General features: G+C 46.3%; 1 protein-coding gene across 2 annotated transcripts in view; it reads left to right on the plus strand.

Annotated features, from left to right (window-relative positions):
* Positions 1-3,130: 3,130 nt before the first annotated feature.
* The window catches only part of SH2D4A (SH2 domain containing 4A), a 74,623-nt gene continuing 64,664 nt past the window's right edge, over positions 3,131-13,089 (plus strand). The window contains exons 1-2 of one of the 2 annotated variants that reach the window (XM_067721564.1): positions 3,131-3,459; positions 7,987-8,361. In XM_067721564.1, coding sequence (XP_067577665.1) covers positions 8,181-8,361 — 181 coding nt within the window. In that variant the 5' untranslated portion in view covers positions 3,131-3,459; positions 7,987-8,180. Of the gene's footprint in view, positions 3,460-3,562; positions 3,769-7,986; positions 8,362-13,089 lie in introns of those variants that run through there. The other variant, XM_067721562.1, reaches the window with a different exon arrangement.

The raw sequence follows: 13,089 nt of genomic DNA on the forward strand, positions 1-13,089 counted from the left end.
AGGCCAGAGGGAACATCTGGGTTTCACAACCAGGAAGTAGTGAATGGAAGGAAAGAAGCAAAACTCAGGCCTACTGAGCAGCAGTGATGAGCCAGACACTGCGTTTATGAAATGTGAGGCTGTCCATCCCCAGACAAGGTTGTGGGACTAACTTCAAGACCAGAACCAAGAAGGTGAACATCCAGTTTTATGTTTATTTTAAGAAAGTCTAGGGGCTGCCGTTACTACTCCTTCAAAATCTCCCTTAACCAATTAACTTTGTTCCCACATATTTTAGTGGTTCTCACCCTTGGCCACACCTTAGGACCTCCTAGGATGCGCTGGAAAAATGTTGATGTCTGTGCTCCATCCCATCCCCATCAAAAGAACCCCTTGAGGGGCTTCCCTGGTGGCACAGTGGTTTAGAGTCCTCCTGTCAATGCAGGGGACACGGGTTTGTGCCTCGGTCAGGGAAGATCCCATATGCCGCGGAGTGGCTGGGCCCGTGAGCCATGGCCGCTGAGCCTGCGCGTCCGGAGCCTGTGCTCTGCAGCGGGAGAGGTCACAACAGTGAGAGGCCCGTGTACCGCAAAAAAAAAAAAAAAAAAAAAAGAACCCCTTGGGGGAGGGGACAAAGGGGCAAACTTTAAACCTCCCTTAGGTTATTTTAATATGTGCTTGAGAATTACTTCTGGGATCCCGGCAGTAAAGCTTTATAAAACTAAAATGAATCTGTGTAATTTTTGAAAAGATGGTACGTAAGAAAGAGGTTAGGAAATCAAAACCTGATTCTGAATCTGGTCCAAGATTAAGCGATGAGACTTTGGTTTTATTTGCATTAGGAGACCTACTCCAAGCTGCCTGGGAAGATCCAAGGATGCCAGGATGCTAGCAACAGCTTTTACAGAAACACAAGAAATGAGGAACGCTATGGTCTTGTCACCAGCCCATAGGGTGGGTTTGGAGGAAACAATTCCATAACGGTCATTCAGCAGAAACATCAAAAATTAGAGTAATCGAATTAATTTAAAAATGATGTAAAGACCAATAATTTATCTTGATATTCATGAAGATGAAAAAATAAAAGCCACACAGAGTCATAAAGGAATGAAAATCGTTCAAAATAAAATCTAACTGCTGGCAAAAAACTGAAGACAAAGTAGCCCTTCAATACGTTAAAAAAAAAAATTGATGACTAAGATTTATTTTGAGATTTGGTCAATTTTTAGTAAAATTAAAATTTCTTAGTCTTCTTTCACATCTACTTCACAGTCACTAAGGGACACATGTATAGCTTACTTCTTGGAGAATTAAAAGCATGGCTGGACTTTCTGTTACTGATGATAAAGTATGACAGGAAAAACATTATTGGTGTTTATGCTATTTTCTAAAGAAAACATCTGAAGGTAACTTTCATTTTCTATAAAACTCACACACTTATGAAAAGTGGTCTTCTTGGTCTTCCTGGCAGCACTGGGGCTGCTGTGTCTCACAGCTGGGGGATGACCTATGCTTTGTCGCCTCTGCTCGGCGCCCCTCCAGCTGCACAGAGCCAGCCGCGTGGCTGTACATGGCAGCCTACAAGCAGGAATCTTAAGCAAAATTCTAAAAGGAATGCCACGGAACGTGTTCATCAAAACATAGGCCATCTGCTTCATGGTATCCATTACTACAAATAAATGACTAATTTTAAAAATTAGTATAAAGTAAATAGATATTTAGCTCTTCTCTTGGAACACTGCCCTGGATGGGCATAGGGAACTCCTGAACACTCCTTTCAGAGGGGTCTGTGACTCGCCTGTGGCCAGCAAGCAGGAGAGGCTCAGCCCCCAGCCCCTGCCAATGCCCAGACCTCACACTCGACAGGGGCACTGCCAGCATGTGAAGGTGGCAACCCTCCCACAACTCATCTTGGATCACGGGGTGGGTACATGCTTTCTTCTGAGGGCATGGGCCCAGAGGGAAGATAATTGAGGGCCTCATAATTAAGTAACAGAGCCATTGTTGTTTTTAGAGCAATAGAAAACATTTTAGCTGTCTGTTTTTGAAATTAATGAAAAAATATATTTTCTGTATCAGATTATGCCAATGGAAAGAGGAAATAACGGGTGATGGGAGAGAAGGAACAGAAAGGGAAGGTGGTGGCGGAGAGGGGGACAAGGTGAAGAGGATGAAGGGGGAAGCAGAGAAAGGAGAGAAGAAGAGATATTTTACCAATACAGGAGCGAGGCCCATGGCAAGGAAGATGTAGAGAAGGCGGCAGAGAAAAGGAAAGACACACCGGGCTCCTAACTGAGAGAATGATGCAGTGTACAGTCTGTGCTCAGTCGGGCTGTTAACATCCATTCAACCAATGTGTACTGCGTGCCTGTTGTGTGCCTGGGTGTCAGGTAGGATTCAAACTTGCCTGGGATCAGTCCTGGCATCACGTTTATGATTTCAAAGAGGCATAAAACATACACACAGCTACTGTACAAGGCAGTGCTGCCCCGAGGACAGCAGCAGGTCCCGGCTGTCTGCTCCCTGTAGGTCCCAGTGTCACGATGGGCCGGGCACCCAGCAAGTATTCATTAAATGCTTCTCGGATGTGTCAAATGCTAACTTCGTAGTTCTTCAACTGCTCCACCATACAGTGTTAGGGTTCACTCTGAGTTGGCCACAGCAGCTAGCCGGGGGGCAAATGACACTCCGGCCAGAAACACCCTACAGGCCATTCATTTAATAAGCAGTGGGAACCAAACCCAACCAGAAATTCTTCCCTGATAGGATCCCTAGAAAAGTTCTTAAATAGCTCCTAGGCAGTCCTGACCTCTGCCCCCAGGTTCTACCTTTGAGTATCTTCCGAGGTCTGGAGAGGCTAGAAATGGGTTTCATTTCTGAAGGAGCAAGTCAGGTGGGCTGCGTAGACGAGGTCCACACTCGCCGTTTACAGCCTCTCTCCCGGACACCTGCGACCTGGGCGTCACCAAAGCAGGCTGTTTGCTTCACACATTCTGAACGTTCCTCTAGACGTAAAATGCCCTCCAACGTTTCCGCTCTGCTTCTGCTGAACTGTCCTCCCAGATTTCCTTCTCCGTCCGCAGCCAGCTCCTCCCCCCGTGCGACACCCCGACCTGGCCTGGCCGCAGTCCACGGCCTTCCTTTACCCTCTTTCCTTCTCGCCGCGGTTCTTTCATTTTCTCCCCTCTCTCCGCTGTCTTCATCTTTTCCAACCTTTCTCCTCCTTGGTCCTGGCTCCCTACGAAGCCACACCCGTACGGACAAGCGCCGGAGAGTTTGATAATTTACTTCAGGTCAACAAAAGGGAAAGAAAAAAAAAAAAGTGAGCTCCAGCGACGCCGTAGCAGAAGCTCAGCCCGTGCAGCTGAGAAGGTCCCGCCCGCCTTGCCTGGGCCCCACCTGCCAGGACGCCCGGCGCTCGGCCGGGACCCGCCGCGGCCCGCGGGACACGCGTGGAGGGATAAGCCCCGGCGGCCGCAGGTGCGGGCGGCCCGGGCGGGCCTGGACCACGGCCGGGGCGGGCGGGGACGTGCTCGGCCCACGCCTTCCCCTCCCTCGGCGCCCGACGGCCCCGGGCGGCCCAGCCCCGCGTAGACTGGAGGCGGCCGGGAAGGGCCGGGAGGAGCCAGCGAGCGCGGGGGTTCCCGCGGGTCCGGGTCCCGCCGGCCGGCCCCACGCTCCTCCGCCCGGCGGGCTCAGGTGCCGGCGGAGCGGTGTCCGGTGTCGGGTGTCCGGTGTCGCAGCAACGGCGGGAGAGCCGCGGCGCCGAGGGCCAGGCCGGTGGTCGTGGTGAGGGGCGCGCGGGGCCGCGGGGCGCACAGGCAGCTCCGGCTCCGGGCCGGGTCCCCGAGGGGCGCGCGCGGGACTGCCCGGGAGGGAGCGCGCGGGCGGCGGGGTGGGGTCGCGTGGGGGTCGCGGGCGGGGGAGGACGGCCTGCCGGGCGCGCGCGGGCCGGGCGGCGGGGACGCTTCCCTCCTTCGAGGGCGCCGTGGGCGCTGGGGAAAGGCGCGGGGCCCGGGGTGGGCGCGCCGCCCCCGGAAGACGGGCCCGGACGGTGGCCGCAGGCGGCCCGGCGGTGACCTTCCCCCGCCCTCGGGTTCGCCGGGCGCCCCCGGGGTGGCGTTAGGGGCAGCGGGGAGTCACTGTTCAGGTTCGCTCAGAGTCGTCTTTCCCCCGCCAGAGTCACAGGAAGGAGGCAGGCGAGCTCCCCTCTTTCTAAACTTAGTCCCTGCTCGCCTCCTAAAGGGCTTTGTTTGACTGCCTGCTTAATAGAACGACTTGGATACAGTTTTTTTTTTTTTTTTTTTTTGAGTGAAGAAGTAAGTGGAAGGCGTATGCGGGCATACATCTGGCATGAGTGGAGTTTCTGGGTAAATCCGTGTACAGTGATTTCAAATTTCTGAAGAGGGGTGTATATTTACAAAATTTACCAAATTGCTGTCACCCTTGGCAATTCATTTTATCCTCAAAGATAGCCCGTGTGCAGATAGATTAATAACATAAAGTTGAGTAAGATAACTGAAAGTCTGAAAACAGAGCTGGCTGTTTTAAAAGAATTAGAATTCAAACTATATTCTTACCATTAAAGTTATACCGTCCATATCACACTATTTTTATTATTGATTTGGCTGTATCTCTGGCATTTGGGGTAAGGTCTCAGAGTCATTAAAAATACAATTAAAAAAAAAATAGGACAGTGGCTCTGGAAAGTGTGAGAGCTAGGCCACATCTCTAGGCATCCTGAAAGACAACTGTGACCCATTAGAAATTTATTTTTGGAAAAAGTAGCAGATGTGGACTTGTTGCTTGTCATTTCTGTCTTTTAAGAAAAGTGTTGTACAAGAAGAAAACCGAGTTAGCCGAGCTTTCCTTTTTACTGGATCTTGCATAAGTGGAAGCCTGCTGCCCTCAGTGTGTTAGACACGGAAAGTCATGCCCGTTTGAATCAGTAGCAGCACTGATTGTCTGGGATAAAGTGGGGAAACCCTGGTCAGCTAATTTCCTCATTTCTACTTCCTCTACCCCGGCTCCACTTGTCTCCGTAACTCCCCGCTAGATTATATGGCCTAGACCTCAGATTACAAAGGGTCACAGTTCAGGCTCATTTCACGGTGAGGAAACTCCCTACAGGGAAGTGAAGTGACAACCCAGAGACACACAGCCCGCAAGGCAGAGCTGGCCGTCCCGTAAGTGGCCTGAGCTGTATTTGAGGGAGGCGTTCGTTCACACCGCTGGGAGTCCACAGCCTCAGCGTGGCAGGCAGTGCATGTTATTCAGCAGCCTCGCCCCACATGAATGTTGTCAGCTGGGTCCCCAAGTTTTCTCTGAGGACAGAGGGAAGCCAGTGTCTTTCCCTTAAGGTCCATTAGTTATCTTTAATGCCAAAAAAACCCATGTTTGCTACAAAAGGCGAAACAGCACAAAATGGAAGCTGTGAGAGCTTGAACGTGTCATCCCCGAGGTGCAGAGCAGCCCTGCACCCCACTGCCCGCCCGTGCTGCTCCCAGGGACAGTGGGAGGGGGAGCCAGGAGACTGAGTGCCCGGTGAATGCCGTGGGCAGCATCGCCCACGCCTGGGCCGGCATGGCGGGCGTTTTCCGCTGTCCTTCCTGGGGTGGGGGCTTTTCAATACCTGGCCTCCCCTGAGCTCACCTGCAGTTGCAGGGGTGAGGCTTCTGCCCCTGAGAGGGACCCTGCTTCGTGTGCTTTTGGTTCGTTTCCGCTTTCGCGAGAACTTGCTGGTTTTCATTCTAAAACTTCACCAGTGGTACCGCATCCCGATGATGCTCTGATTCTGGGTTCACAGACTCTGCTGTATTGACTTGGAGCCAGACCGCCCGGCGTACGCCTTTCCATCTTCTATAAAATGGGAATAGTGAGGGACTGAACTCCAAGATTATGGCAAAGATTCATTAGTTACTGCATGTCAAGCGCTCAAGGTAGTGGCTGCGTGGCAGGTGTCAGCACTTGTGACCAGGAGCGCTCTGGGTGGGGAAGTGGGGGGGGGATTTGGCCCTTTCAGGGTTTTAGTTTTTAGGCTCAACCCACACTGTCCCTGTTGCTGGGAGTCACCCGATTCAAACTGGGAAACAGAGTGGAAGCCTCCAGCTTCACTGGGCTGCTTCCCTCCCCATGTTTAATTTCTGTGAAAGTCAACCCCTGCTCAAGGAACGTGCCAGCATAAGGACATTTACCGGAATGTCAAGGACTCTTTCCCTTTGGTTTCTTACCACTTGGTCTGGGAGCACCGGAGTCCAGTGAGCTGAGGACCTGCATTCTTCCTGCGGTTCTGACACCTACAGATAAGAGCTCAGCCTCAGGAAACCTCCCTTTAGTGTGGATTTAGTTGGCCCACCCCTGGAGAAGCTGTGAGACCCAAGAGTCAAGAAAGCATCACAGAACTTCAGTACTGTGGCCGTTACAGCCTTTGAAGATCACCTCAAAGCAAAATACAAAGCTAGCCAGGGAGCCGGGGGCGGGCATGGCTGACTGAGTTAAAGTCAGACAGTGCCTTTAATTAAAATTTTCTGTTAACGTTGTGTTCCATTTGAGTTTTGGTAGTTGAATGCGGCAGATTGTAGGATGCAGTTAACGGGAGTCGTGGTAGCCTCAGTAAAGGTCCCTGCTACACAATGACTCGTTAGTGAATCGAGCTATGTGTTGTGTATGCAAACCACTCTGGGTACCCTGGCTCTTGGGCTGTTGCTCATGCTTCTCTCGGAAGACTGGTGTAAATGGAGAAACATTCATGAGGAGTATGAAAAGGTGAAGCTGCAGGGGCCTCCCAGGGGTGAGAGGAGCATCACAGTCTGGCTGGAGAAGGACCAGGTGATGGAACTGGGAGAGCCATGGTGTGGCTAAGTGACTAGTCTGAGGTTTAAGAGCATTTGAACTTAGTTTGGAGAAAAAGATATTTGAGAGGGCGTGGCTAGGTGGTGGGATTATTGAGGCATTGTAAGCACAAAAGGATTCGTCAGTTTCTTAGAACATAGGTGATCCTGGAAAGTCGAAATAAGTAAGCTTTTTTTGTGTATCCTATTATACTGGAACCAAATAAACATCTTTTTTTTTTTCAGAATGGAAATCTATACATTATTTCCTTCTGATTACAAAAATATGAAGTTTTGGTATATTTTTTTAAATAGACCAAATAGAAACATGTGAAGTAGAATGAAACCGCAGTGGGGTAAGCACCCCCATGAAACAACCTGTGTGCTTAGGTCCAAGGTTCCTTCCTCTGAGAAACTCTCTTACAGAGCCAGGACCCTTTGTGATGAGCCTGGTCACCTCCACTCCCCCAGTTTATCTGGTCTGTAAATTTAGATCCTATTAAATTAGGTTATCTGGAAGAGGTACACCTAAAACCTGGTGACCTTCCAAAATGTACATGAATGTTCTCTCCTGCACCTGCACAGTTTTCATGGTTCTAGTGTGTTGTCTGAACATTGTATTGTCCTTTTGTGAAGATGAAAGTACATAATTGTATTTATTTAGTGCTACTTTTAAGGAGAAATGGGAAAATGGCACTGTGGTCTAATGTTTATTTCTTCTTTTTCCTTCCTTGAGCATGGCTTAGGTTTGGTTTGGGTTTGGGTGGGTAATTCTGAGAAATCTCAAAAACGGTATTTCCTTTTGAAATAACTTCTTTTAATTTTTCCCTGTGCCTTTGTCTCTTTAACTCTGTTCTTAGCCATGGACGTAGTGGGTTGTTGGGCTCTGAGGTAATAGTATGTTTGCTTAGTTGGGAGAAGGCCAAACCTCTGTTCATTTTTTTGTTTCCCTGAGATTGACCTGTTAGGGTTTGTTTTGTTTTTTGATAAAGTATCTTTGGAAATTACAGGATACAGGTTACACAAACTCTTAACAAAGCTTGATTCAGCTTTCTTGTGAAATGAAAAGCAATACTGTATTTCCTCCAAGCTTTATTCCTAAGCCTGTCCTGGCCCCATGTCTGCACATTTTAACACTTTTTAACACGGCCTGCATTTTGCCTGTTGCTCTTTGCAGGTTCATGAGTGGCGTTTTGGACAGGATGCTTGGTGCCGGGAACCCAGAGCCAGTTTGTTGAATTACTGTCCCAGCCCCTCGAGTCTCGGGGAAGGTCTGCGGGTGCCTCCCAGGGCCAGCCCAGGTGAAGGCAGCCCTGGAAGCCATTTTCAAGAACTTTTGCCACAGGTGTAAAAGACTCCACCCTTGCAAAGATGCTGAAACAGATACTGTCGGAGATGTACATAGATCCTGATCTGCTGGCAGAGCTCAGCGAAGAACAGAAACAGATCCTGTTCTTCAAGATGAGGGAGGAGCAGGTCCGCCGATGGAAAGAAAGAGAAGCAGCAATGGAAAAACAGGAGTCCTTGCCAGTGAAACCCAGACCAAAGAAAGGTAAGCGGAGCCCGCCTTGCCTGGGAGCCTGCACGTGGGATGCCTCCCCGCTCTTTCCCACGTTTCACACCAGTCAGAAGCAAGCCAGGTGTGAGGTCTAATTTGGCAGGTGGACCCTCAGTGTTACTGAGATTTTAATGGTGCAGTTTATTGACTTGAAGTCTCCATGCTCGTGCATGTACACACACACACACACACACACATGCACGCACATGCCAATTACCCTGGAGTTGTGAGGCCAAAAGCAGATCTCTTACTCGAAATCAGGCTGATCTTAAGCTGCAGTAAAAAGTCACCCGTGGAGCTGGACCTGAGGGGAATTAAGGAAGAGTTCTATCCCCATATTGTCACAGACAACTAATATTCTGCTACCAGCATACAAAGTCTTTGTGTCAAAATCTTTGTAGCAGTGCTGTTTGCATTTCCTAGATTCTAAGAGATATTTCTTTGAGTTTTCTTTTTTAGGGAGATTCACTCTTAAAATGCAAATACTACTAACAGGAAAAAAGTCATAATACTAATTTTTTAGTGTGAGATTATTTTTCAGATGTACTACGTCTTCCTGACTCAAGGAATCCCTGGTAACTTGAGAAGGCCTTTTGGGACCATGGGTGAGGAGGAATTCCTTGTACATCAGGATATACACACACAGATGTGGAAAAGCACACATTAACACCCCCCCACACACACACACACGCACATTCTGTTATGGATGAATACCTATTTTGTTTAAAAAAAGCACAGTTTTCGGCTTTAAATTGTCAAAGTGTGATGGGGAGCCTTTATTGAGTAATGGTCAATAGAAAGTTAATTGGTCTTAGTGATTTATTCCGTGTCACTTCTTGCTATCATTTTGAAATTGTTAAACTGGGCATAGTTCAGAAAACAAACCTGATGTCTTTACAGGAGATGGAGCCACATTTGTGCTCTGGGTGGGATCACCTCTGTAGGAGAGCATTACATTTTCTCTTAAAGGCAAAATGCTTGTAGGTTTTGCCTCTTTACTTTGTATTTACTTTTAAAGTTGCACTTGTTCATTTATCAGTGTTTATGAAATCCTATATTTGGGATGCTTTTTCTGTAATAAAATGTTATCATTTGGAAAAAAACAACACAGTTTTCAAGGTCACTTACAGAGAGGTATTCAAGATCAATCTCTCTTCATTTTTCATTAAGCCAGGAAAAATTAAATTTGATAAAACCATTCAGGGTTTCAAAGATTGAGAACATGAATCTAACTTGTATACACAGACTCAAAAAGGAAGTCAGTTTAGTGACCTTTACCTTGTACTACCTTTCATTAAAACCTTTTTCCAATTAAGCCTTTATTTTTCTTTTAAATATTTATTTATTTGGCTGCGCCAGGTCTTCGTTGCTGCGTGCTGGATTTTCGTTGTGACATGCGGGATCTTTAGTTGCAGCATGCGGCATCTTTTAGAATTAAGCCTTTATAGTGATACGGAAACAAGTATGAGCATCTCATTTATTATTACTATCACCAATGGCAGCTATTTATTAAACACCTGTTTTGTCAGACACCACACAAAGCACTTTTACATACGTTATATGTCATCTTCACAATATTTCTGCAAAATAGGTATCAGTTGTCCTGTTTTACAGATGGAAAAACTTAGAATCAGAGAAGTTCAGTAATAAATGCAAGGTCACACCACCAGTTAGTGCCCAGATCTTCTGGGTTTCACAGTACCCTACACTCTCCAAATAGATACTTGTTTTTCCTTCTAGAGGTAACGCGTCCAAACTGAAGCATGAGCTTTTATCTTTCTGAACTGGCTCCTTCATTTCCTTGCACCCTTCAGTCAGAGTTTACCAGGTGTAACCAGGCCACTGGGCACCATGCTGGTTGTGAACATAACACACAGATGTGGTGCGTGACTCTGAAGCCTGGTGACAGCAGAAGGGCTCTTGCCCCTGGAATCGTTGGCCCAGGCTCTTTGAAACACTTTGGGCTTCTCATGTTTGCTGAATTGTTCTCCTCGTGCTGACTTAAGACAATAATTTCCGTTTCTTTGCTTAAGTTCTTCCTTTGCAGGGTTTGAATCTACCTCTTCAAAAACCTATGTTACTTTATAAGTTAAGTGATCATAAAAAATGTATGTTGATTTACACAGTGGAATAGGTGTATATCAACATACTTTTTTAATGATCACTTAACTAATCTAAAAAATACAACAAACTAGTGAATATAACAAAAGAAGCAGATTCACAGACGTAGAGCACAAGCTAGTGGTTACCGGTTGCGGGGAGAGGCAACGTAGGGGAGGGGGAGTGGGAGGTACAAACTACTGGGGGTAAGACAGGCTACAAGGGTGTAGTGTGCAACACGGGGAATAGAGCCAATATTTTGTAATAACTGTAGATGGAGTGTAACCTTTAAAATTGTTTAAAAATTTTAAAAAGTAAATTAAAATCAGAAAAGAATCAAAAGAAAAAGGTGAAATTAATTTTAATATATTTATTTTACCCAAGATGCCCAAAATATGATCATATCAATATATAATGCATATAAAAGTATTAATGTGGTATTTTGCATTAATTTTCCTCCTACCAAGTCTCTGGTCATTTACCTGTCTAGCACACCTAAGCCCAGAGCAGCCTCATTTCGTGTGCTCAGTAGTGACCTGTGGCCAGCGGCTACCAGACTGGACCCTGCAGCTTCTGCCCTCTCGTTACGCCCCAGCAGGCAGACGAGGTCCAGAATTCTGTCCCTCTCTAACAATCATATTTTCACGCTACATTTCGAAATGATTTTCTGATCTATTACTGAGTTAAATCCATACTTCTGATTGTTTTTTAGCCTCTCCTACTTTGGCCTGAGGATTACTGTAAGGTGGACAGGTTCCTGGGATACACAATATGCTAGTTATCACTAAAAGTCTAGTGATGCTTTTTGAAAACTCACCACAGTAGGCTATACAGAGAAAAAAATGACCGGATGACAGCGAAAGAACTGCTAAGTGGTGAGCTAGAATGGTAAAGGAATGGGGTGGACATAGATATATTTATGAGCCAAGAAAAGGACAAGCTCAAAGCCACAGCCCAGCTATGAACCACTAAGGAAAAGTAGCACTTAAGTCATCCAGACCGTCGAGGAGGAACACATGCTGAGGGCTCGACAAGCAGCAGCTGGGGCCTCGTTCAGCCTGGGGAGCCTCAGCCATGACAACACGGCCTTGACTCTCTGTGGCTTGATCACCGAAGACAGAGCAAGATGAGACACAGAGGAGGCCTGTCTTTATAGGGGAAGTGGAGAAAGACTCTCAGAACTTTTCCTTTTCTGTAGTCAAAGAGGAACCACTGTGGTGCAAAACGTATTGTTCCAAGTGTTAAATTTAAGGGAGTAATGAACTTCTGTTGTGAAAAACTGATAGAACTAGTCTCATAGCATTGTGGTCAGAAAAGATGCTTGATATGTTTTCAGTTTTCATAAATTTACCGAGACTTGTTTTGTGGCTTAGCACAAGATCTATCCTGCAAACCGTTCCATGAGCACTTGCAAAGAATGTGTATTCTGCTGCTTTTGGATGGAAAGCCCTCTGTATGTTCATTAAGCCTGTTTGGTCTAATGTGTCATTTAAGGCCCGTGTTTCCTTATTGATTTTCTGTCTGGCTGATCTGTCCATTGCTGTAAGTGGTGTGTTAAAGTCCTGTACTATTATTGCATTACTGTCAATTTCTCCTTTGTTAATATTTGCCTTATATTTTGAGATGCTCATACGTTGGGTGCATATACAACTGTAACAATGTTACAATTGTTATATTTTCTTCCTGGACTGATCCCTTGCTCAGTATGTAGTGTCCTTCTTTGTCTCTTATAACAGTCTTTATTTTATTTTATTTAATTTTTTAATTTTTTTTTTTACGGTACGCGGGCCTCTCACTGTTGTGGCCTCTCCTGTTGCAGAGCACAGGCTCTGGACGCGCAGGCTCAGCAGCCATGGTTCACGGGCCCAGCCACTCCGCAGCATGTGGGATCCTCCCAGACCGGGGCACGAACCCGCATCCCCTGCATCGGCAGGCCGACTCTCAACCACTGTGCCACCAGGGAAGCCCAACAGTCTTTATTTTAAAGTCTATTTTATCTGATATAAATATTGCTACTCTGGCTTTTGTTTTGTTTTGTTTTGTTTTCCATTGGCATGGAATACCTTTTTCCATCCCCTCACTTTCAGTCTGTATGTGTCTCTAGATCTGAAGTGAGTCTCTTGTAGGCAGCATATATACGGGTCTTGATCTACATCCATTCAGCCAGCCTACGTCTTTTGGTTGAAGCATTTAGTCCATCATTTACAGTTAAGGTAATTATCAATATGTGTGTTCTTATTGCCATTTTGTTAATGTTTTGGATTCTTTCTTTTAGGTCTTCCCCCTCACCCTTTCTTCTTTTGTTCTCTTCTCATGATTTGATGACTGTCTTTGTGTTATGTTTGGATTGTTTTTTTCTTTTTCATGTGTATATCTATTATACATTTTCGGTTTGCTGTTACCAGGAGGCTTTTGTATAGCAGCCTATATATATATATATATATATATATACGTGATTGTTTTAAGTTGCTGATCTCTTAATTTCAAATGCATTTTAAAAACCCTGCTTGTGTACTTTCCTCCCCCACAATTACTATTTTTGATATCATATTTTACATCTAATTGTTTTGTGTACCCCTTAACTGGTTATTGTGGATATAGATGATTTTACTACTTTTGTCT

Source organism: Pseudorca crassidens, chromosome 21 (genome assembly GCF_039906515.1).
Source record: "Pseudorca crassidens isolate mPseCra1 chromosome 21, mPseCra1.hap1, whole genome shotgun sequence".
Classification (NCBI taxonomy): domain Eukaryota; kingdom Metazoa; phylum Chordata; class Mammalia; order Artiodactyla; family Delphinidae; genus Pseudorca; species Pseudorca crassidens.